General features: G+C 43.4%; 1 protein-coding gene across 2 annotated transcripts in view; it reads right to left on the bottom strand.

The window, feature by feature from the left end:
* mcc (MCC regulator of WNT signaling pathway) overlaps positions 1 to 23668 on the bottom strand; it is a 215550-nt gene that overhangs the window by 10496 nt on the left and 181386 nt on the right. For both annotated transcript variants that reach the window (XM_078566344.1, XM_078566348.1), the window contains 3 exons: positions 20416 to 20650; positions 18361 to 18567; positions 5137 to 5234 (listed from right to left, as the gene is read on the bottom strand). In XM_078566344.1, coding sequence (XP_078422470.1) covers positions 5137 to 5234; positions 18361 to 18567; positions 20416 to 20650 — 540 coding nt within the window. The remainder of the gene's footprint in view (positions 1 to 5136; positions 5235 to 18360; positions 18568 to 20415; positions 20651 to 23668) is intronic.

Here is a 23668-nt window from a genome sequence, read left to right as displayed (position 1 = left end):
TCAGGACTATAGAAAAAAAGCAGGGGAGTGGAAATAATTGGATAGCTCAACTTCAATGGGGTAAGAAGAGATCCAGGTCAAATAAATTGGAGTCAAAGGTTGGCAGGAGAAACGGTAGTTGAACAATGGGCTTTTTAAAAATTTATTCGTTCACAGGACGTGGACATTGCTGGCTAGGCCAGCTGCGCATCCCTAATTGCGTCCGAGTAGCAGCCTTCTTGAACCGCTGCAGTCCATGTGATGTAGGTACACCCACAGTGCTGTTAGGAAGGGAGTTCCAGGATTTTTATCCAGCAACAGAGAAGGAACAGTGACATAGTTCTAAGTCAGAATGGTGCGTGGCTTGGAAAGGAACTTGCAGGTGGTGGTATTCCCAAGCATCTGCTGCCCGTTCTTCTAGGTGATAAGAGGTCGCAGGTTTGGTAGGTGCCATCGAGGAACTCTTGGTGAGTTGTTGCAGTGCGAATGTAGATTGGACACACTGCTGCCACTGTACATCGGTGATGGAGAAGGTAAATGTTTAGGGTGGTGGATGGATGCCAATCAAGCAGGCTGCTTTGTCTTAGGTGGTGTCCAGCTTCTTGAGTGTTGATGGAGTTGCACTCATCCAGGCTAGTAGAGAGTATTCCATCACAATCCTGACTTGTGCTTAGTAGATGGTTGACAAGCTCTGAGGTGTCAGATGAGTTACTCGCCATGGAATTCCTAGCCTCTGACTTGCTCTTGCAGCTACACAGTATTTATATGGCTGGTCCAACTCAGTTTCTGGTCTCTGGTAACCCCCTTTCAGGATGTTGATAGTGGGGGATTCAATGATGGTAATGCCATTGAATGTGAAGAGGAGATAGTTAGATTCTCTCTTGTTGGCGATGATCATTGCCTGCCATTTGTGTGGCATGAATGTTACTTGCCACTTATTAGTTCAAGCCTGAACGTGGTCAGGTCTTGCTGCATATGAACACTGACTGCTTCAACATCTCAGGAATCGCAAATGGTGCTGAACATTGTGCAATCATCAGTGAAACCCCCACTTCTGATCTTATGATGGAGAGAGGGTCATTGATGAAATAGCTGAAGATGGTTGGGCCTAGCACACTACCCTGAGGAACTCCTACAGTGATGTCCTGGAATGGAGGTGTTTGACCTCAAACGATCACAACCATCTTCCTTTGTGCTAGGTATGACTCCAACCAGCGGAGAGCATTTCCCCTTGATTCCCATTGACTTCAGTTTTGCTGGGCTTCCTTTATGTCACACTTGGTCAAATGCTGCCTTGATGTCAAGGGCAGTCCTCTTGAGTTCAACTCTTTTGTCCATGTTTGGACCAAGGCTGTATTAAGGTCAGGTGCTGAGTGGCCCTGGCAGAACCCAAACTGAGCATCAGTGAGCAAGTTATTGCTGAGCAAGTGCCACTTGATAGTGCTGTCGATGACCCCTTCCATCACTTCACTGAGGATTTAGAGCTGACTGATGGGGCAGTATTTGGCCGGGCTGGATTTGTCCTGCTTTTTGAGGACAGGACATACCCAGGGTAATTTTCCACGTTGTCGGGCAGAGGCCAGTGTTGAAGCTATACTGGAACAGCTTAGCCAAAAAAATTCCAGCAAGTTAGTTAAACACAATGTACCCATAACAAATCCGTGCTGTCTTTCCTTAATTAACCTGCATTTGCCCAAGTGACTATTAATTTTGTCTCGAATTATTATTTCTAGATGCTTCCCCACCAAAGTTAAACTGACTGGTCTGTAGTTGCTGGGCTTATCTTTGCACCCTCTTTTGAACAAGGGTCAACAACCCTAGTCTAAGGAGGACTGGAAAATTATGGCCAGTGCCTCTGCAATTTCCACTCTCACTTCCCTCAGTATCCTTGAATGCATCACATCTGGTCCTCATGCTGTATCAACTTGAGTACAGACAGCCTCTCCAATACCTCCTCCTTTATCAATTTTAAAACCTTCAAGTGTCTGAACTACCTCCTTTTTCCATGACCTGTGGGCCATGCCTGCTACCTCCATTCATAAATCCCATTCTTTGTCCCTAATAGGCCCCATTCCTCCCTTTACTACCCTATTACTATTTATATGCGTATAGAAGTTTTTGGATTCCCTTTTATAATAGCTGCCAGTCCCTTTTCATATTCTCTCGTGGCTTCTCTTATTTGCTTATTCAATTCCCCTCTAAATCCTCTATATTTAGCCTGGGATTCTCTGTTGTATTATCCACCTGACATTGTCATAAGCATGCTTGTCATGCCTTTGTCACTCGTTCCAGACTCAAACATTTCAATGCTCCCCAGGTTGACTTTTCATCCACTACCCTCCATCAACTACAACTCATCCAAAGCCATGCTGTATGAATCCCATCTTACATTAAATCCTGCTGGCCCCTGACTCTTCTAGCTAGCTGACTTACATTGGCTCCTAGTGCCCCAACATCTCAAATTTGATACTCTCATTTAATTGATTTAAATCCCTTCACTATATCGGTAATCTCCTTCAGCCTTATAACTAGCCCTTCCTGTGACTGTCCTCCTGTGCATCCCATTCACTTTTGTTCATGCCTTCAGTTGTCTAGGCCCCCAACTCTAGAATTATATCCCTCAACCATTCTACTTCACCATCACCCCGTCTCTTTTAAAACTCACTTCTTTGACTAAGTTTTTGATCACCCCTCCTAATATCTCACTTATTTGGCTTGGCATCCATTTTCAATTACATCTCTAAGCAGCATCTTGGAATATTTTTTGATATTAAAAGTGCTATATAAATGCAAGTTGTTATTTTCCATGCCTTGTTCATTTTTCTAAAGTACACTACCTCATCACTTTCCACCAAATGCCTGCCCAACCACAAGCCTTCACTGTCCTTCTGAAACCTTTAACAGGCCTCCTTATTGTTTAACAAAGCTCCTATATTCGTGACATCATCAAACTTTGACATTGTACACATTTATCCAAGTTCAAATCAGCTAGATAAAGATAACAAAGATTGACTCAACACTGTCCTTCCTGCTCTTGGGTACACACTTTCAACTCTTCTAAAATATGAGGAATACCCATTAAACTAAAATCTTTGTTTCCTATTCACCAAACAGTCCCCGGCACAATTTATATATTTAAGGAGGATTGAAATATCATGGTCAGAGCCTGGTGAAATTGTCCACTTTTGGTTTCTTCTAGTATTTTCCAAAATCCTTTCTATAAATACCTCTACAACAATAATTTCAAATATAAAATTTCTCAGATGTATGTCAAAACTTTAAACATTTTAATTTTGTCTCAAGATATTGCAATATTCTTTTTTTAACCCAGTAACAGAACAATCATGTAACAACGTCTGCTAATTTTAACCAGCCAACAAGGGTCACCAATTTGCAAGCAAATTACAAAATCTGTTACAGAATGGAATGTGCTTCAAATCAAACAGTTCTTTACTTCTGGCAATCTTTATTGCTCGCAAGTGAAAAATGTCTACCCCTGCCTTTCTTGCATGCCATACAGTATTTTCTTCCCCCTCCACTAGCATTGGTAGTGAATGATAGTTTTAAAATAAACATAAAAATAAACAATGCATATCACAGAAACTGAATCTGTGAATAAGGTCTGATGTGGTTCAGCCAAACCTAGCCCGTGCACGCTTGCTGAATTCAAGTTCTCTAACATTCTAGACAATCAATTCAGTTTTAGTATGCAAATCTAACATAGATTTGGAATACGAAACCATAACAGAATATTAATATTCATGCAAGTAGCAGGATTGGCATGATACTGCTTGTTTATTAATGTCCATTCCCTAAAATAATACCTAAAAACTGACCTATAAGAAGTGAATAGAAATTAAAATATGCTGCTTATTTAGCTAAAAAAGTTCAATATTTGTTGGTTATGCACATAAACCTTGAAAAATGATACAAGTATTACTGCAATATGGCATTACTGATACCTGACTAGCATCAGACTATTTCAGATGAATTTAAAACTGCTTTAAGAATTTAAAATTAATTATCAACAGCAAAGTAGAAATTTTTGAGAAAGGCAGAAATGTGGGAAGACTGAAACCATAATCAAGTATCTGCAGAATCCAATGTTACACGTGCAGCCAACTGCAAACACTTGTTAGCTTCGTGGAATTTGGTTTTAAATATGCATTTATAGTGCCTCATTATATTAAGCACTTAGTCTATCCACCATTTCATATAATATGGATCTAGAGCTCATGAATATAACCAGACCTGAAGATATTTAACCGAGCACAGTTGACTGCTTTAAAATTTGCATGAACTGTTATGTTATTGTTGTCAAGAAAATTAAAAATGCATTATTGTACATCATGAAGTTAAATTCAATGTACCCATATGTTTAATACTGGATATTTTCTGCACGTATTCCCTGAGCAATTGAGTTATGAGGCAAGTCCTTTTGCATATGTAGTATAGAATAATGAGCAGGATAAATTATATTTATATTAGGCTTAGCAAATATACCTTTCAGGGCATGGGGTGAGAAGCATTCTTTTATTGTCCAAAATTTAGAATAGCAACAATTTATGCCCTAAAGCATAGGTAATGCAAAACATCCAAATGCACTGCAGCTGAATTCAATTGAGTAAGGGAACACAGGTTTGGACACCTACACATTGTGCCTGTTTGGCTGCACAACTTGATGCTTTCTTTTTCTGTTGAATCATACAAAGCAATTTAAATGGAGTCCCAATGCGGTTTCAAACAAGTGAGATAGAATTCCAGAAGGATTTTGTGGGAGGAAATTACCTCACATGGAGGAGCAAAAATGCTGCAGTGATTTCCTCTCCATGGACAAAAAAGGTTAATAGAAACAAAAATAAAAAATAAAATTTAAAATATTATTTCTAATCAGTTTTGCTTTTAACAATTCAACTTGTTTGATAAAATGTATTTTTAACAATACTACCAATTTTCTGGTATATTGTGTGAAAATGCTTGTGTGCACACATCAAATTTTTCCTGAGAATAATGGTGACAAATTCATTCTACAGTGACAGAATTAACTGATGACAAGGAACAAAACTAAATTGTAATGTAGTTCCCTGCTGTTAAAAAGTACATACATGATTTAATTTTTCTGAAATCATAGATTTGTTCCATGAAACCTCCACTCACCGTCTCAATGCATTGGTTAGCTCAACTGCAAGTTCACTGTCATTGTATGTTCTGAGTTCAGTTAGTGCGACAGGATGTGTTACTCCATCACTGCTCTCCTGATGGATAGAAAGGAAACAAGGACATAATCAGAAATATACCCTTTGGGGTGAAATCATTACATCAATTGTGCTATGTTCAATTCAGGCTGTTTTGAATGAACCAATAAGGTTTACAAACCATTCTACGTGAAAGTTTATGCAGCAGTAAAGAGACTCCCTTCACTGTCACCAGCTGCTTAAAAATATTAAAATGTTTCACTTGCCATCAAATCATTTTTTTGCTGCACCATGTTCACTGGAATTTTGAGAGAGATTTTTTTCTTTATTCATGGGATGTGGACATCACTGGATAGGCCAGCATCTATTGCCCATCCCTAACTACCCTTGAGAAGGTGATGGTGTGCTGCCTTCTTGAACCGCTACAGCCCATGTGATATAGGAACACCCACAGTGGCGTTAGGAAGGAAGTTCCAGGATTTTGACCCAGCGGTAGTGAAGGAACAGTGATATAGTTCCAAGTCAGGTTGGTGTTTGACTTGGAGTGGAACTTTCAGGTGGTGGTGTTTCCATGCATCTGCTTGTCCTTCCAGGTGGTAGAGGTCACGAGTTTGGAAGGTGCTTTGAAGGAGCCTTGGTGAGTTGCTAATGTAAGAAGATACTGTGAATTCTTGAGAAAAAGCATCTTTTTTGATGAGCTAGTACCGGCAAGAATTATACTTTTAACTGAAATAGCCACACATGAATCAGTTCAAATGAAATGCACTGTTTTATACCTGACTTGACAATGTTTATAGCTGACAGTGGGTCCCTGAAATGGAAGAGTTTCATTTCCCAGAATTAATATCCATTACCTTGATGTGCATATAGGTATAAAAAGAAATAAGCTACCATAGTGTACGCTTATCAAATCACAGATCATTTCAATAGTTTTCTTCCTTTGGAAGCAAGGAACATTCTTATATTAGTTTATATGGTAATCTCTGACCTCACAAAAGCATTGGTTTCTCTTCAGAGGTATTTTATAATCTAATCTTCATTGCTTGTCCTTGGTGCTCCTCTTCTAAATTACCGGTAACTTTCATTTATATTCTGCCATTAATACAAAAATACACCCTGGGGTACTTCATACAGGCATAATCGGACAAAATTGGATGTTAGCTAAAGGAGGAGATGTTAAGAGGGATGAAAGAAAGCTTGATCAAGGTGTGGATTTTAAGGATAGTGGTTAATCAAGAGAGGAGGTGGAAGGCAGAGCATGAAAATATTTTTGTACCTGTTCATGACATTTTACTGATCCATTATTTGGACCCCTAAGTCTCTTCAGACCTCCACTGTTTCTAGCTTTTGACTATATACAAAGTACTCTATTCTATCCTCATTAGGTCCAATGTGGTGGACCTCATATTGGCCTGGATTGAAATCCATGGACCACAGTTTTTCCCATTCAAGTAATCTATCACTATTTCCTTGTAATGTTACGCTTTCATCTATACTGCTTACAATACCATCTAAGTTTGTCTCATTGGCAAATTTCGGTATGTAGCATTCTATCCCATCATCTTAGTCATTAATAATATGGTAAACAGTTGAGGCCCAAACACAGATCCTTGTGGAATCCACCAGTCACATCCTGTCAACAAGTGAGGAGGGCACTCCAAGTGCATACCTCTGCCAAATTGTTGTTTTAACTCAACATTATTACAATTACACATCTCATAACTTGAAGTTTTTCCTGCCTGGTTGATGCTCTGTAGCTACAAAGCTGAAAAAAAAATGTTTATTCAGAGCTTCCATCTCACTGAGGTGGTTTCAGGCCAATCCATATCCAACAATCTGCTCTGAAACATCTGCTCACATTTCAACAGCTGTGACAAATTGCACCACAGCAACTGAGACAATCCACAATATTCTAACAAACACCAAAACAAAACAAACAACATTCTAAAAAAAATTCAAAAAAAGTCAATCCCCCAATGTTAATGGATCCTTTAAGAAATTCCAGGATCCAGATCTTCGCCAAAAACTAATCAGTTTTTCCTTGGGCCATACCCTGTGTACCAAGTTTTGATGAAATTTGTCCATTAGTTCTTGAGGTATATTGTTTACAGACAAACAGGGGTGAAAACATTTCCTCCACCTGTGCGGAGATAATTAGAATACCTGCCCATTATCCGCAGGGTTTTAATGGCAAATTAACAAAGACAGAAGTGGAAGTGGGTAATGTTAAAGAGCTGTAAGTAGGTAATGGCTGTGAAGGAGTATATCATAGAATAGTACAGAATAAAAGGAGGCCATTCAGCCATAAGACCATAAGACATAGGAGCAGAAATTAGGCCGTTCGGCCCATCGAGTCTGCCCCGCCATTCAATCATGGCTGATAAGTTTCTCAACCTCATTCTCCCGCCTTCTCCCCGTAACCTTTGATCCCCTTACCAATCAAGAACCTATCTATCTCGGTCTTAAATACATGCAATGACCTGGCCTCCACAGCCTTCTGTGGCAATGAATTCCATAGATTCACCACTCTCTGACGAAAGAAGTTTCTCCTCATCTCTGTTCTAAAAGGTCTTCCCGTTACTCTGAGGCTGTGCCCTCGGGTCCTAGTCTCTCCTACTAATGGAAACTTCTTCCCCATGTCCATTCTATCCAGGCCTTTCAATATTCTGTAAGTTTCAATCAGATCCCCCCTCATCCTTCTAAACTCCATCGAGTATAGACCCAGAGTCCTCAAACGTTCTTCATATGTTAAGCCTTTCATTCCTGGGATCATTCTCGTGAACCTCCTCTGGACCCTCTCCGGGGCCAGCACATCCTTCCTGAGATACGGGGCCCAAAATTGATCACAATTTTCTAAATGTGATCTGACCAGAGCCTTATAAAGCCTCAGCAGCACACCCCTGCTTTTATATTCTAGTCCTATCGAAATAAATGCCAACATTATATTTGCCTTCCTAACTACCAACTCAACCTGCAAGTTAACCTTGGGAGTCTTAGTCCAGGATTCTCTTAAGTCCCTTTGCACTCCAGATTTCTGAATTCTCTCCCCATTTAGAAAATAGTTTATGCCTCTATTCTTCCTACCAAAGTGCATGACCTCACACTTGCCCACGTTGTATTCCATCTGCCACTTCTTTGCCCATTCTCCTAACCTGTCCAATTCCTTCTGCAGCCTCCCCGCCTCCTCAATACTACCTGTCCCTCCACCTATCTTTGTATCATCTGCAAACTTAGCCAGGATGCCCTCAGTTCCTTCATCTAGATCATTAATGTATAAAGTGAAAAGTTGTGGTCCCAACACTGACCCCTGTGGAACTCCACTAGTCACCGGCCGCCATCCTGAGAAGGACCCCCTTATCCCCACTCTCTGTCTCCTGCCAGACAGCCAATCTTCTATCCATGCTAGTACCTTGCCTCTAACACCATGGGCTCTTATCTTACTGAGCAGCCTCCTGTGCAGCACCTTGTCAAAGGCCTTCCGGAAGTCCAAGTAGATAACATCCATTGACTCTCCTTTGTCTAACCTACTCGTTACCTCCTCAAAGAATTCTAACAGATTTGTCAGGCATGACCTCCCCTTAATGAAACCATGCTGACTTTGCCCAATTTTACCATGCACTTCCAAGTATTCTGAAATCTCATTCTTAATAATGGACTCTAAAATCTTACCAACGACAAGGTCAGGCTAATCAGCCCGTAATTTCTCATCTTTAGCCTCGCTCTCTTAAACAGGGGGGTTACATTAGCGATTTTCCAGTCCTCTGGGACCCTCCCTGACTCCAGTGATTCCTGAAAGATCACTACTAACACCTCCACTATCTCTTCAGCTATCTCCTTCAGAACTCTGGGGTGTAATCCATCTGGTCCAGGTGATTTATCCACCTTCAGACCTTTCAGTTTTCCGAGCACCTTCTCCTTGGTAATGGCCACCATACTCACCTCTGCCCCCCCGACTCTCTTGAACTTTGGGGATGTTACTCGTGTCTTCCACCGTGAAGACTGACGCAAAGTACCCATTCAGTTCCTCCGCCATTTCTTTGTTCCCCACTACTACTTCTCCAGCATCATTTTCCAGCAGCCCAATGTCCACTTTTGCCTCTCTCTTACCCTTTATATATCTAAAAAAAACTCTTGCAATCTTCTTTTATATTACTGGCTAGTTTACCCTCATATTTAATCTTCTCCCTCCTTATTTCTTTTTTAGTTGTCCTCTGTTGGTCTTTGTAGGCTTCCCAATCCCCTGGTTTCCCACTGCTCTTCGCCGCATTGTATGCTTTCTCTTTAGCTTTTATGCTGTCCCTGACTTCCCTTGTCAGCCATGGTTGCCTCATCCCCCCCTTTAGTATGCTTCTTCTTCCTAGGGATGAATTTTTGCTGTGTCTCCCAAATTACTCCCAGAAACTCCTGCCATTGCTGTTCCACTGTCTTTCCTGCTAGGCTCATCTCCCAGTCAATTCTGGCCAGCTCCTCCCTCATGCCTCTGTAGTTGCCTTTATTCAACTGTAATACCATTACATCTGATTCCAGCTTTTTCCTCTCAAATTGCAGGGTAAATTCTATCATATTATGGTCACTTCCTCCTAAGGGTTCCTTCACCTTAAGCTCCCTTATCAAATCTGCCTCATTACACATCACTAAATCTAGAATTGCCTGTTCCCTAGTGGGCTCCACCAGCCCATTAAGTCTGCACCAGCTTATTCAAAGAAACATCCAGTTAATCCCACTCCACTGCTCTTTTCCCATATCCCTGCATTTTTTCTCCCTTCAAGTATTTATCCAATTCCCTTCTGAATGCTTCTGTTGAATCTGTTACCACCATGTTTTCACCACCATATCAGGTAGTGCATTCCAAATCCTAAACACTGGTTGTGCAAGAAAGTTTTCTTAGGTCGACTCTAGCTCTTTTGCCAATCACCTGTCCCCACTCTTTATTGATCATTCTAAAGTATTCATGATTTTGAACAACTCCATCAAAATTATTCTTAGTTTTCTCCACTCTAAGGACAACAACCACAGCTTCTCCAGTCCATTCATGCAGATGTAATTCCTCATTCCTGGAACCATTCCAGTAATCTCTTCTGTGCACTCTCTAAAACTTTCATATTCTTCCTAAAATGTGGTATCCAGAATTGGCACAATACTCCAGCTGGCATAACTTCCTGGCTTTTGTAGACGATGCCTTTATTTATAAAGTCAAGATCCCATATGGTTTATTAACCTGTCCTGCCACCTTTTAAGATTTTTGTACAAACGCTCATAGATCTTTTTGTTCTTGCACCCCCATTAAAATTATACCATTTAACATGAGTCTCTTCTCATTTTTCCTACAAAATGCATCCTCTCACTCTTCTCTGTATTGACTTTCATCTACCATGTATCTACCCATTCTACTAACCCATGTCTTCCTATCATCATCTTCCAGGAATCATGGCATCATGGCATCGGCAAATTTTCAGATTGTGCCCTGTAAACCCAAGTTCAAGTCATTAATGCAGACTTGTCCAACTCTCAGCCCACTGGCCACATTGCCGCCCCGAGCCCTCTGGACGCGGCTCGTCAAACTTGTCGGACTTTCAACTGACTTACTTTGAAAAATGCTGCAAAGCTGCTCATTCAATCACAGGCTGGGTTTTCCCTGCATTTGCTGCAGGGAGAAACCAGCTTGTGATTGGACGAGTGGACCCTAGAGCAGGAGCAAGGGGGAGAGCAGGCCCCAGAGCGGGAGCAAGGGGGAGAGCGTGTCTGAGAGAGTGTATGTGTGTGAGAGAGAGACAGACAGGGGAGAGCATGCGAATGTTTAAACATGTGAGAGAGAAGGGAGCGAGAGAGAGGAGAGCTTGTGAGAGGGGAGAATGTGTGTATATGTGAGAGAGGGGTCAAAGGGGAGAGAGTGTCTGTGTGTCTGGCTCCCTCTGTCTCAGGATTCTCATCTCCACACGCCAACACGCACTCTCACCCACCCCCACATTGGGTGAGTGAGTGAGCACCCTGAGACTGGGAGTGAGCCAGACACTCTCGCTCTCACACTCTAATCATCATCTTTACTTATTACTCATTTTTTTAAATTATCAATTTTAAAAACCCTTGTCCCCAGAGACGGGAGGAGGAGACCCCCGCACCTCACCAAAAAGGCCTGGGAGGAGGTGGCATCCAGGGTGAGCAGCCATGACGTGCTGAAGTGCACATGGGTGCAGTGCCAGAAGCGCTTCAACGATCTGCTGCAATCGGGAAGGGTGAGTACCATGTTGGCATGGATCAGTGTACAGAACAGTTAAGGGCTGGCCATCCTCCTGTGGACCTCAGGGGTGTTAGAGTGTGAGTGGCAACTGTCAATGACGCCGGAGCTGGCCAAGAGGGTGAGCCCTGGCTGCGTGGACTGTGACTTGCGGCTCAAAGGCCACGAATCAGCTGAGCCCTGCCAGGTGTTCCTCAGCTGGGGTTGGCCAGGCTGCAATGGCGATGCAGGTACAGAGTGGACTAATCAATGCTCTTCTATCCTTTCAGGAGAAAACATCCCATAACAATATTGAGAGGTCGCGGGCTGGCTGGGGACCCCAACACCACCTAATCCTCATGTGCTATGGGCACTGGAGACGAGCGGTGGCATGCACCTCTGTCTACCGGCCGCGGTGAGGTTGGGGTGCCAGACAAAGGTAAGAGTGCAGTGCTCTGAGGTGAGACTGTCGGTTATTGCAACCATTCTAGCATACTCTCCATAGTGATATGAGCCTCAAAACTGGAGTCCCCATTGATAATCGAAAGACGAGGGCACCATAATGCAGATATCTGTTGTCTCACCTGGGTGAGACCTAATTCTGGGGAATGAAGTCGGACAGGTGGCTGAGGTGGTGGTGGGGGAGCATTTTAGTGATAGCGACCACAACATGGTACAATTTAAGCTTGTTATTGACAAAGAAATAGACAAGTCGCAAAAAAATGTTTTGGATTGGGGGAGAGCGGATTTTAGTAAAATAAGGCAGGATCTGGCCAAGGTAGACTGGGAACAGCTACTTGTGGGGAAATCTACAGAAAAGCAGTGGGCGGCATTCAAAAAGAAAATGGGGAGGGTACAGGCTCAACATGTTCCCTCTAGGGTGATAGGAAGGAGTAACAAGCCCAGAGAACCATGGATGACCAGAGATATTCAGGGTGCGATGAGAAGGAAAAGAGAGGCTTTTAGCAGGTACAAGGGGAGCAAATCAGTGGAGGCATCAGTGGAGTACAGAAAGTGCAGGGTGGAGCTTAAGAACTAGGAACAGGAGTAGGCAATTCAGCCTCTCGAGCCTGCTCCGCCATTCATTACGATCATGGCTGATCTCATTTTGGCCTCAACTCCAATTTCCCACCCTCTCCCCATAACCTTTCAACTCATTACTAATTAAAAATCTGTCTATCTCCTCCTTAAATTTATTCAGCGTCCCGGCATCCACTACATTCTGAGGTAGTGAATTCCACAGATTCACAACCCTTTGAGAAAAGTAAGAAAGCAACTGGAGAGCAAAGAGGGGATATGAGAAAGCTCTGGCTGGTAAAAGTAGGGAAAATCCTAAGATATTCTATATCAATGGGAAGAGGATAACCAGGGAAAGAGTAGGGCCCATTATGGACCAAGGGGGCAATCTATTGGTGGAGCCAGAGGACATCGCTAGAGTGTTGAACGAATACTTCACATCCATCTTCACCCAAGAGAATGAGGATGAAGGTATGGAACTCGGGGAGAGAGACTGCGAGGTGATTGAGCAAATTGATATAGGGAGTGACAAAGTATTGGAAGTGTTGGCCAGGCTTAAAAGTGGACAAATCTCCAGGTCTGGATGATTTGTGTTCCAGACTGCTGAGGGAGGCAAGGGAGGAGATCGCAGGGCCTCTGACCCAAATTTTTAATTCCTCTCTGGCCACGGGGGAGGTGCCAGAGGACTGGAGAACAGCTAACGTGTTTCCGCTATTTAAGAAAGGTTGTAGAGATAAGCCAGGGAACTACAGACCAGTGAGTCTCACGTCAGTGGTAGGGAAACTGTTGGAGAAAATTCTGAAGGAGAGAATCTATCTCCACTTGGAGAGGCAAGGTTTGATCAGGGATAGTCAGCATGGCTTTGTCAGAGGGAGGTCATGCCTAACAAATTTGAATTTTTTGAGGAGGTGACCAGGTGTGTAGATGAGGGTAGTGTAGTTGATGTAGTTTATATGGATTTCAGCAAAGCCTTTGACAAGGTCCCGCATGGGAGACTTATAAAGAAGACAAATGCACTTAGGATACAGGGTAATATGATAAGGTGGATTCAAAATTGGCTTAGTTGTAGGAGACAGAGGGTGATGACAGAAGGATGCTTTAGTGACTGGAAGCCAGTGTCCAGTGGCGTACCACAGGGATCTGTGCTCGGTCTCCTATTATTCGTCATTTATATAAACGACATAGATGACTATGTGGGGGGTAGGATTAGTAAGTTTGCGGATGACACAAAGATTGGCCGGGTGGTTAACAGTGAGGTTGAGTGTCTTGGGCTACAGGAAGATATAGACGGGATGGTTAAATGGGCAGATGTGGCAGATGGAATTTAACCCTGAAAAGTGTGAGGTGATACATTTTGGAAGGAGTAATTTGACAAGGAAGTATTCAATGAATGGCATGACACTAGGAAGTTCTGAGGAACAAAGGGACCTTGGTGTGTGTGTCCATAGACCTCTGAAGGCGGAGGGGCATGTTAGTGGGGTGGTGAAAATGGCATATGGGATACTTGCCTTTATCAATCAAGGCATTGATTACAAAAATAGGGTGGTCATGTTGGAGTTGTATAGAACCTTGGTGAGGCCACAGCTGGAGTACTGTGTGCAGTTCTGGTCACCACATTATAGGATGGATGTGATTGCACTGGAGGGGGTGCAGAGGAGATTCACCAGGATGTTGCCTGGGATGAAACATTTAAGTTATGAAGAGAGGTTGGATAGACTTGGGTTGTTTTCGTTGGAGCAGAGAAGACTGAGGGGCGACCTGATCGCGATGTACAAGATTATGAGGGGCATGGACAGGATGGATAGGGAGCAGCTGTTCCCCTTAGTTGAAGGGTCAGTCACGAGGGGACACAAGTTCAAGGTAAGGGGCAGGAGGTTTAGGGGGGACGTGAGGAAAAACATTTTTACCCAGAGGGTGGTGACGGTCTGGAATGCACTGCCTGGGAGGGTGGTGGAGGCAGGTTGCCTCACATCCTTTAAAAAGTACCTGGATGAGCACTTGGCACGTCATAACATTCAAGGCTATGGGCCAAGTGCTGGTAAAAGGGATTAGGTAGATAGGTCAGGTGTTTCTCATGCGTTGGTGCAGACTCGATAGGCCGAAGGGCCTCTTCTGCACTCTGTGATTCTGTGGTGCCTGGCATACACAGTGACAGTGTCATGACTTAAACTAATGACATGTCATTCTTCTCCCTTTTAGGCTCACCAGCAGGCGCTCGCAATCAGGACCCTGAAGGGCCACCCCTTACCCCAGAGGACCACTATGCTCAGCACGCACTTGCATCACACCCTCTCTGTCAAGCAGGCACCAGCGCAGACACCAGCACCTCAGTGGGTATAAGATCGCTGCCTAGCATCTTGGTGCACATTGGCGAGGGCACTTCACATTCGCTTGAGGTGCAGGCGGAGGCACTGTGCACCCTGGGCGCTGGCAGTTGGAGGACTGCTGGAGACCACGACAGTGCTCAGTCGATGGCTGATGATGGGCCTCTGGAGTCGTTCATTAGGCAGCAGATGCTGGAAGTCCAGCGGGATGTACAGGAGGATCTGGTGGAGATACATGAGGGAATGCGTGCCATGGTGTCCGTTTGGGCGGAGTCCCTGCAGGGCATGACTACTGCGTTGACCCTCATGGCTGAGCGCAATGCCTCCTCCATGGAGAGAGTGGCAACTCTCATGAAGAGGCTACTCCAGGGACAGTCAGGGTTCCCTAGGGATGCACTCGGACCTGCAAGCCCACACATTGATCGGCTGAGGTCATTGCCATTGTCCAAGTGGGAGATGGATTGGGCACCCAGTGTCCCAACTAGGAGCCCGTCCATCAATGGTGAGCAGGGAGGCCCCAAAGCGACCTCACGTTGGTGCACGAGCTGCCTGTTGTCTCTGCGGGCTCCTCTCAGGGCGCTCCGGATGACTCCAGCAGCTCCTCCTCTCCTCTGCCAGTGACTGTGGCATCTGATGAGGCTACGACATCTGGAGAGATGCCAGCCGTTGCACTGGCCACTCCCTCCCAGGTGGGGCCTTCCCAGGCTCCAAGGGCCAGAGGACAACCACCAAGGTCAACAAGACAGCAGTCTGCAGGCTGTCTCCAATGCCAGTGCCAGCGAGAGAGGAGCACCTAGACGTAGCACCCGTAAACGTAAAGCACTTAAAGCACAAGGTGGCTTTATCAAGGGTGATATTTTGTTACCCCATTTTGCTTTAACTTTTTTAATGATGAGATAAACAACACCGGTTAATGTTCATTTCAGCTATGTTTCACATGCATAATTAAAAGAGATTTTATTTTGTGCTGTTGGCCTCTGTATGCTTCATTTGTTCTCTAGGTGCAGGATAAGCCATTATGTAATGATGGACATGTGTCTCCTGAAACTTTGTGCCTGTGCAATAGTGTGTATGTTGCTGGCCAAGGAAACAGTCCTTTCTGGGATCGGGTATAGAGCCTGTAGTCCTGGCACATGATGGTGGTTATTATTTGGTAGGTTACATGAAGGAACATTGGATCAAAGCGTCCCGGGTGTCCCTACCTCCCTGGAGGTTACCCAGGTCAGCGTCTATGCCATCAGCATTCCCCTCACCATGCTCATCCTCGGACTCACTACCGGATTCATCGTTTGTTGCATGTGCAGCTATGTCAACATCGTCTTCCTCCACTGGGTCCTCCCTTGCCAGTGCCACATTGTGCAGAGTGCAGCATGCAGCCATTATCAGTGACACACGCTCTGGGGGTTATTGCAGTGCACCCCCTGAATGGTCCAGGCATCAGAAGTACATCTTGAGAAGACCTATGGTTCTCTCTACCACAGCCCTTGTGGAGGCATGGCTCCTGTTGTACTGCTGCTTGGCCTCTGTTCTTGGGTGGCAGAGAGGCGTCATGGGCCACCTTTTCAGGGGTTAGCCCTTGTCACCCAGCAGCCATCCATCCAGTCGGGCCGGAGCACTGAAGAGCCTCGGCACCTGAGAGTGTCTCAGGATGTAAACATCATGGGAGCTGCCAGGGTACCTTGCACAGACTTGCTGAATCTGCATTTTGTTGTCAGACACTATCTGCATGTTCATGGAGCGGAATCCCTTCCTGTTGACGAAGGCACCAGGCTCACCTGCTAGCGCCTTGATAGCCACGTGTGCAGTCGCTGGCACCCTGGACGTGGGGAACCCAGCAATTGCTGCAGAGCATCTGGTTCGATCTGTCTGGTTGGCCTCAACCGTACGGTAATGAATGAAAGTCAATATACGCCTGAACAGAGCTTCTGACACTAGTTTGACACAGCTATGGACAGCTGATTGGGAGACTCCACAAAGATACCCCACTGATCCCTGGAACGAGCCGGAGGCGTAGAAGTTGAGGGCCACTGTGACCTTCAGAACCATTGGCATAGGGTGATCTCATGCCCGATCCTCTGACAAATGGAGGTCACTGTCTCCCTTGAGAGACAGAGCCTCCTTTGGTATTGCACCTCGGACATATTGAGGTAGCTGCATCATCACCTGTAAACCCTGGCAGCAGGATAGTGCCATCTTCTGTGGCCCCTTCCGCCTTGGACTGCCAGCTGGCCCTGCCCCCCACTTATGCCTGCGCCTCTCCTCCCACAGGTCACTCCTCTGGAGGCTGCATCGGGACACCTGGCCTCTTCTCCCTTCTGCCCCTCTTCCTCCTCAGAGGTGGTGCTACCAGCAGAGACCACAATCCCCATTACCAGGGTTATGGAAGGCTGTCCAATACCTGGAGGGGCCCACGCGGTTTGAATCCTCCAGGGGCCTGGAAGACAACGAGTCTTGAAATGAAGCCTAGAAATGATCAGAATGCAGCTCTGAAGCGAGATGAAGCTGTCCAGTTCACAAAAGCAACCAGCAGCACACGATCTCCAAAACTCCTCACTACTCACATTGACAATGCTGCTGACCTTTTGTATCCCACCCGTGGATGAGCTTTTGCAAATGGTGGCCTACCCATTTTGCCCGTGTGACAGCCGATAATTCACACGGGCTACCTAAACCCGGAGATAATTGCTGTGTCAAGGGCCTTAACTGGCCTCTTAATTAATGGTGGGCGCGCCTCTGTCTCTCTTGAGCACCCACCTGCTGAAATATCACGAGTGCGTGTTGACGTTGGCACGCTCAGCCAACATCAACATGCATCATTTCATGCTCGAGCGGGTCAGGCGTGCACCCACCCGCCGAGCGAAAATTCTACCCACTGGTTGACAGAAAAATCCCAGTCGATTTCCTTTAATTGGCCTCAATTAGGCACTTAATGAGCCTGATCGGTTGCCTGCTGCATGCAGGAGAGCCCCACCAGCCCCAATGACATCTTCTCAAAAATGGCCTGGAGGCAGGACGGAGTAACTTTCAGCACCAACTCTCACAGCCTCCTGCCTCTGATCCGGGGGCGGGGGGGGCTGCTAAAGCTGAAATTGAGTTGGTAAATGAAAGGGGATTTTCTGACATGTGTAGCAAAGAATTGCTGATGATAGGGAGAAAAGTTTTCAGAAGGGCACAAAAGATGAAAAATCTTGACAATGTCGAGAACAAAGGGATGCGAGAGAGAGATGGTTGACCTTGAAGGAATGCAGTTAATTGTTCTAGAAGTACATATAAATGTTGAGACCTGCTAGTAAAATATCTCAGAAATATAATACCATGGCAACAATTATTTGTAGTCTTGTGATATGTTTCTCTACATTTTAACTTCTGTAGTTTGTGCATGTGTGACAGGGTGGAAATAAAGTAAAAAGAGAAAGATGATAAGTAGCAGTAGAAAATAGAATCAATGATTCAGAGACAAGGAGAAGAGATTTAGAGGAAAATATTCCAACTGCTATCAGCAAGTTTAGAGTCAGCATCTCTTTTCCAGCTATATATACACGTCGACTATAAGAATAATTTCTAAACAGCAATGTTACATCATCAGGCTTCTTGAACAGCATTTATCAACTAGGCTAATGGTGATATTTACTTTAACTTGTTTATCCTTTCCTCCGCTGCTGGTTGAGCTGAGAGTTTGCATGCGTTGCTCCTTTTGTTCTTCTACTTCCGATTTTAAGTGTTCAATATGTACTAAGTAAGCTTGTTCCTGGGCCTCTCGCGTGCTCAGCTTCAATTCAAGTGCTTTCTTCTCCTTTTCCATCAAATAAAGCTGAGCTTTGAGTTCTGCCATTTCCTCCTTCAAACAGAAATATGTTTCAGATCATAAAAAGATGTATTGGCTTGTGTCAAATATATGTCAAAAATATTCAAGCTTTGGGTACACATTAATTTATCTAATTTATCTGGTGTAGGTTATTAGCCACTAGTAAAGGAGCCTTTCACTTCATCAAAACCTTGGCTTCAGATGCAAAAAGATGGTAATTTATGCCACTGATCCACAGAATCCTAATAGTATAGCTTTGAGTAGCATTTTGTATGGGATCAAAACTGGACCAGAGCATTGTGGTAAATATTTCTTAAGAAAAGCCATATTCTATTCGAAATGTTAACTCTGTTTCTCTCTCCACAAGATGCTGCCAGACCTGCTGAGTATTTCCAGCACTTGCTGTTGTTATTCAAACAGATGAGTGGCTTTCACATGGCATTGCTCAAAAGTAGTGGTTGGTGGCAGGCAGGGAGCAAAGTGTGGAGAGAAGACTGAAGTAGTTTGCCAGCAAATGCAGTAAGGGGCCAGGGAGGAGAGGAGAGCATGGGAACTCAAGTGAAGATGGAGCAAATCACAGTACTTCAGTTGAAACAGAGCTGAAAATAGATTGGTTTCATTTTACTCAGCAACTAGACACAGCAAAATTCAAAGCCTGTGCAGGTGGAGATGTGCTTCCAATTGAGAATACCGTATCCCAACTTAAAGTGATCAAATTCAGATTGGTTGACAGTGTTGGCCTGCATCTCTATTCTGTACAAAAGCATGATCCTGAGTTCCCTTTGGCTTGCCATTTTCTACTTGATTGTCTTCCCTTCACTGAAACATTTCCACTTGAAGTAGTTAAAATAACAGAAGTTCTCCAGGTCTCCTAGTCAACATTCCTATCTCAACCATCTCAATTAACACCACCAAAATCTAAGCAGCTTGTCATCACCTGTTTGTTGTTTATGGATCTTGCTGTGTAAAAAAATAGATACCAAGGTTTGCATACATGTGTCGCTGCATTTCAAAATAATTACTGCATTGGAAACACCTGAAGGATTTCTGAGAAATGCAATTCATATCTTGCAGCTGTTTTAATCCTTTTTGATTTACTGGTGCTTTTTCAGCCTCCAAATTAGATGATCCTATTATAATACCCAGAATATTTTCATCTATTCCAATTTAAACTCAACTATTTACCCATCAATTGTTTCCTTGTGATAGCAGTCAACTTTCCAGACTTGATGTTTACTTGTTCTCTTCTTCATTTTGTTTGGTCCTGTAAACCACCCAGCTTCCAGTTATGATAAACCATCTCTACCCAAAAACATTAACCTTTTCCCCTTTCAAGATTCTGAAGAACTTGGTGGATACTGAGCATTTTCAGTTTTTTCTTTATATCACCATTTAATCAGGGTATCTACTTCACTAAAATCAAATGTTTTCCCTTGTTTTTGAAACTCATTTAGCTCTAAGGTATTTGGAAAACTAATATGGATTGCGATATTTAAGATAATGGCATAAAATATTGTCCTCAAGTTTCCAGACATAATTCTGACTTGAAGCATTACAATACAGTAGGCTGTTCTGATAAACATGCTGTCTGATCTGAAGAAGAGTCATATGGACTCGAAACATTAACTTTGTTTTTCTCTCCACAGATGCTGTTAGGCCTGCTGAGTTTTTCCAGCATTTTCTGTTTTTGTTTCAGATTTCCAGCATCCGCAGTATTTTGCTTCTATGTTGTCTGATCTGTTGAGTACTTAAGCATCTTTTTTGTTTCATATTAGCCTATGGAGTTACCTTTAGGCAATAGCTTTCAAATGCAGTTACTATTTCAGTAGACTTCGTAAAATAAGTTGTTACAATGCTAAAAGTCAGTGATTCTTCACTCACCTTCATAGCCATGAGTTCCTGCATTAGAACTGCATTCTCCAAATCAAGCCGTTGACTATCTCCCCGAGGTTTAACATCATAACTAAGTGGATCAATATGGATACTTTCCAGCTCTAACATAGTTAGCTTGACTGCTGCTCTGTCATTCTTAAGCTGCTGAACATAATCCTTTAATCTCTGTTCATCTTCTTTTGTAAACTCTGTATCACAGCTACTAGCAGTTGAGCTTGTAGTGCTGAAGAGACAATTATAATCAATGTATTAAGGAGACATTTTAAATTTAAAAATTATACTTGTTAAATACTTAGTCTGGACTACTATCAAATATAATTATGTAACTGCTGAAAAAAGGACATGCTTCCAAAGCTTATTGTCTTACACTCATCAGGACAGACACGAGAACGCCAAATTTCAAAAGGAATAGCGATTTATGCTGCATGAGAAAAGGGGTGCTGATTGGTTCGCAAGTTAGCACTGACTGGTTGAGACATTGCCATGACAAATGCACCAGTTCCCCATGCTTTTGCTTATTCAAAAAAGGTATGATGACTGAACATATTCCTATGGCCTACAGAGGATAGATCCCTGAATATAAATATATGTAGCTTCTAGCAAGCATTAGCGAGCTATATTGCGAGCTCGAATGATGATCTTAAATTGGTTATTGGTATAATTCTTAGCATACTTGAGATTGTTCAGCAAGTGCTGCCCAATCACGAAATCACATCTAATGTTAGGTATTATATTGAGTTTTGCAAGGTTGGTTGAGTATGGTCTATTGTATTCTGCTTATTGCGAACTGCCAAAAGGATGTCTTGTTTGACACAATCCACCAATCGTTGGGACATAAGGCCTACATACCTGTCATCACCCCAGTGCTGAAATTCATATACCACAATACTAATTTATGTGGTAGGCAGAACATATTTTATATTTGATGACAGCAGTCAGGTCCAAAAGTGGCGGTCTTCGATCCATTCGTGTATGCTTGATACACAGTGAGCAATGATCTATTGGGGCAGCCATACTTTCAGACCTGAGAAGTGCCCTCAAACGACCAGTCTACCTCAAATTACCCTGGGAGATTAAAGTATCTCAAAAACACGAGCAACAGGTGAAGCTGGCAGTTTCAAATTGATACTATGCAGTGACAACACGAGTAGTGTTTTCCACTAATTGTCAACCAAAAAGATGTTCTGCCAACCACACAGATCAGTAACATGGTATATAATTTTCAATGCCAGTGCGATTCCAGATACTTAAGAGAAGAAAAAGAAAGCGTGAAAACTAAAATTAGAATTTCGGAGAGAAAGTGAAGCCAGAAAATTTGAACTGACAGAGAAAGGCTTCGCTTGTGCAAACAGGGAATAGTGCAGAGACTTGACGATGAGTGAGCTTTAATTCCTGGTTTTGATTTAGCAAGGAATATTCGCTCAGTGCCTAACTTCAGTGAGAAAGGAGTTGGAATGTATTTTATCTCATTTGAGAAAATTGCTACAAATTTACAATGGTGAAGAGAAATTTGGATCATATTTGGAGTATATTTTGGGAGGGAAAGCATTGAAGGTTTATTCAACCCCTTTGGATTTTTTTTTATTCATTCACGGGATGTGGGCTTCACTGACTGGACCAGCATTTATTGCCCATCCCTAGTTGCCCTTGAGAAGGTGGTGGTGAGCTGCCTTGAACCTCTGCAGTCCATGTGGTGTAGGTACACCCACAATGCTGTTAGGAAGGGAGTTCCAGGATTTTGACCCAGCGACAGTGAAGGAATGGCGATATATTTCCAAGTCAGGATGGTGAGTGACTTGGAAGGGAACTTCCAGTGGTGGGGTTCCCATCTATCTGCTGCCCTTGTCCTTCTAGGTGGTAGTGGTCATGGGCTTGGAAGGTACTGTCTAAGGAGCCTTGGTGAATTCCTGCAGTACATCTTGTAGATGGTATACACTGCTGCTACTGTGCGTCGGTGGTGGAAGGAGTGAATGTTTAGTCTGCAGAGTACAGATAAGACTGTGTGCTTAATGCATACAAGTTAGTTCAAGAAGCTTACAGACAAAACCTTAGAAACCTGAGGAAGAGATTAAATCAGACTTTTCTGGAATTTCTTAGAGAAAAAGAAATTGTATTTCATATAGAGCAGGGGTGGCCAAACTGCAGCTTGCAAGCCGCATGTGGCTCTTCAACACAGAGTGTGGCTCTTCCCTTGTGCTGCAAAAGTGATTAATCGCACTTTGGAGGAAGTTAGGATCGAACCAGGGAGGAGGCAGCAACACTGCGAGGAGGGACAGAGTAGATTAAGATGATCAACGAGCAGGAGAAAATGGCCACTGAGATAAACCATGTTGCAAAATAGTTATTTCAATATCTGCCTGAATTAAGATTAAACATCTTATAATAATTCTATCTTTTTGTTCTTTCTGCTTTTATTGCCCCTGCCAATATCAGAGAAAGAACCAACCCAATTTTTATTATAAATTTTCCAGAGGGCCATTTTAAAACAAGAACTTCTGTGTGCTTTCACTGCTGTTTGTTTCAGATTTAATACCAAACAAAAAGATTCTGGATTCGATCAGCCAAAGATGCGGCTTAATTACTAAAAAAATCTCTGGCAAAGAGAAGTTACCAATTCATTGTTTAAAAGGTTTTTTATTTAAAAAGTATATTTTGAGGTCCCCTTGAATTTACAGGGCTCACCTCACAAACCATGAAACATTTGGGGATTGTGTAGTGAGTCCGAATAGAAACGACCAAAACAACAATTCTATTTTTTCAGGAAGATCAATCTGACAGTAGAATCTCTCACTCCATATGATCATGGACATTTAAAATGTGAATTATTACAATGATACTGAATTCTATTAGTTTATGTGACAGTACAAGTGCAGTCACTGAGGCTAAACATAGCTAATGTGCTGCTGCGTGACTCGCATGGCCCTAAATAGGGCCAATGAGAAACTACAAAAGAAATCTTGCAACAGTGTTGGAATGTTTCGTTGATTTTCTTAACCCTCCTCCTATTTACCGATTAGTTCCAGCACTGTCGTGAATTTTCTTTTGTAGCTTTCCCATGTAGGGCCACGTGACCCTCGGTGGCCATTTTCTCCAGTTCCCTAACCCACTTTCTCGCTTGCAGCATCTGTCTGGAAAGGGAAGAAACAGTTTAATTCAGGTCAGGAATCTATTGTATTGGGACACAGGTACTCTGATTCAAATTTGTTGTTCAGTAGGTGGATAAAGCTTTTTTTCCCAAGTA

This window comes from Cetorhinus maximus, chromosome 2, assembly GCF_964194155.1.
Source record: "Cetorhinus maximus chromosome 2, sCetMax3.hap1.1, whole genome shotgun sequence".
NCBI classification, from domain to species: domain Eukaryota; kingdom Metazoa; phylum Chordata; class Chondrichthyes; order Lamniformes; family Cetorhinidae; genus Cetorhinus; species Cetorhinus maximus.
Note: the sequence above shows the minus strand (reverse complement) of the source record. Positions and strands in the feature narration are given on the sequence as shown.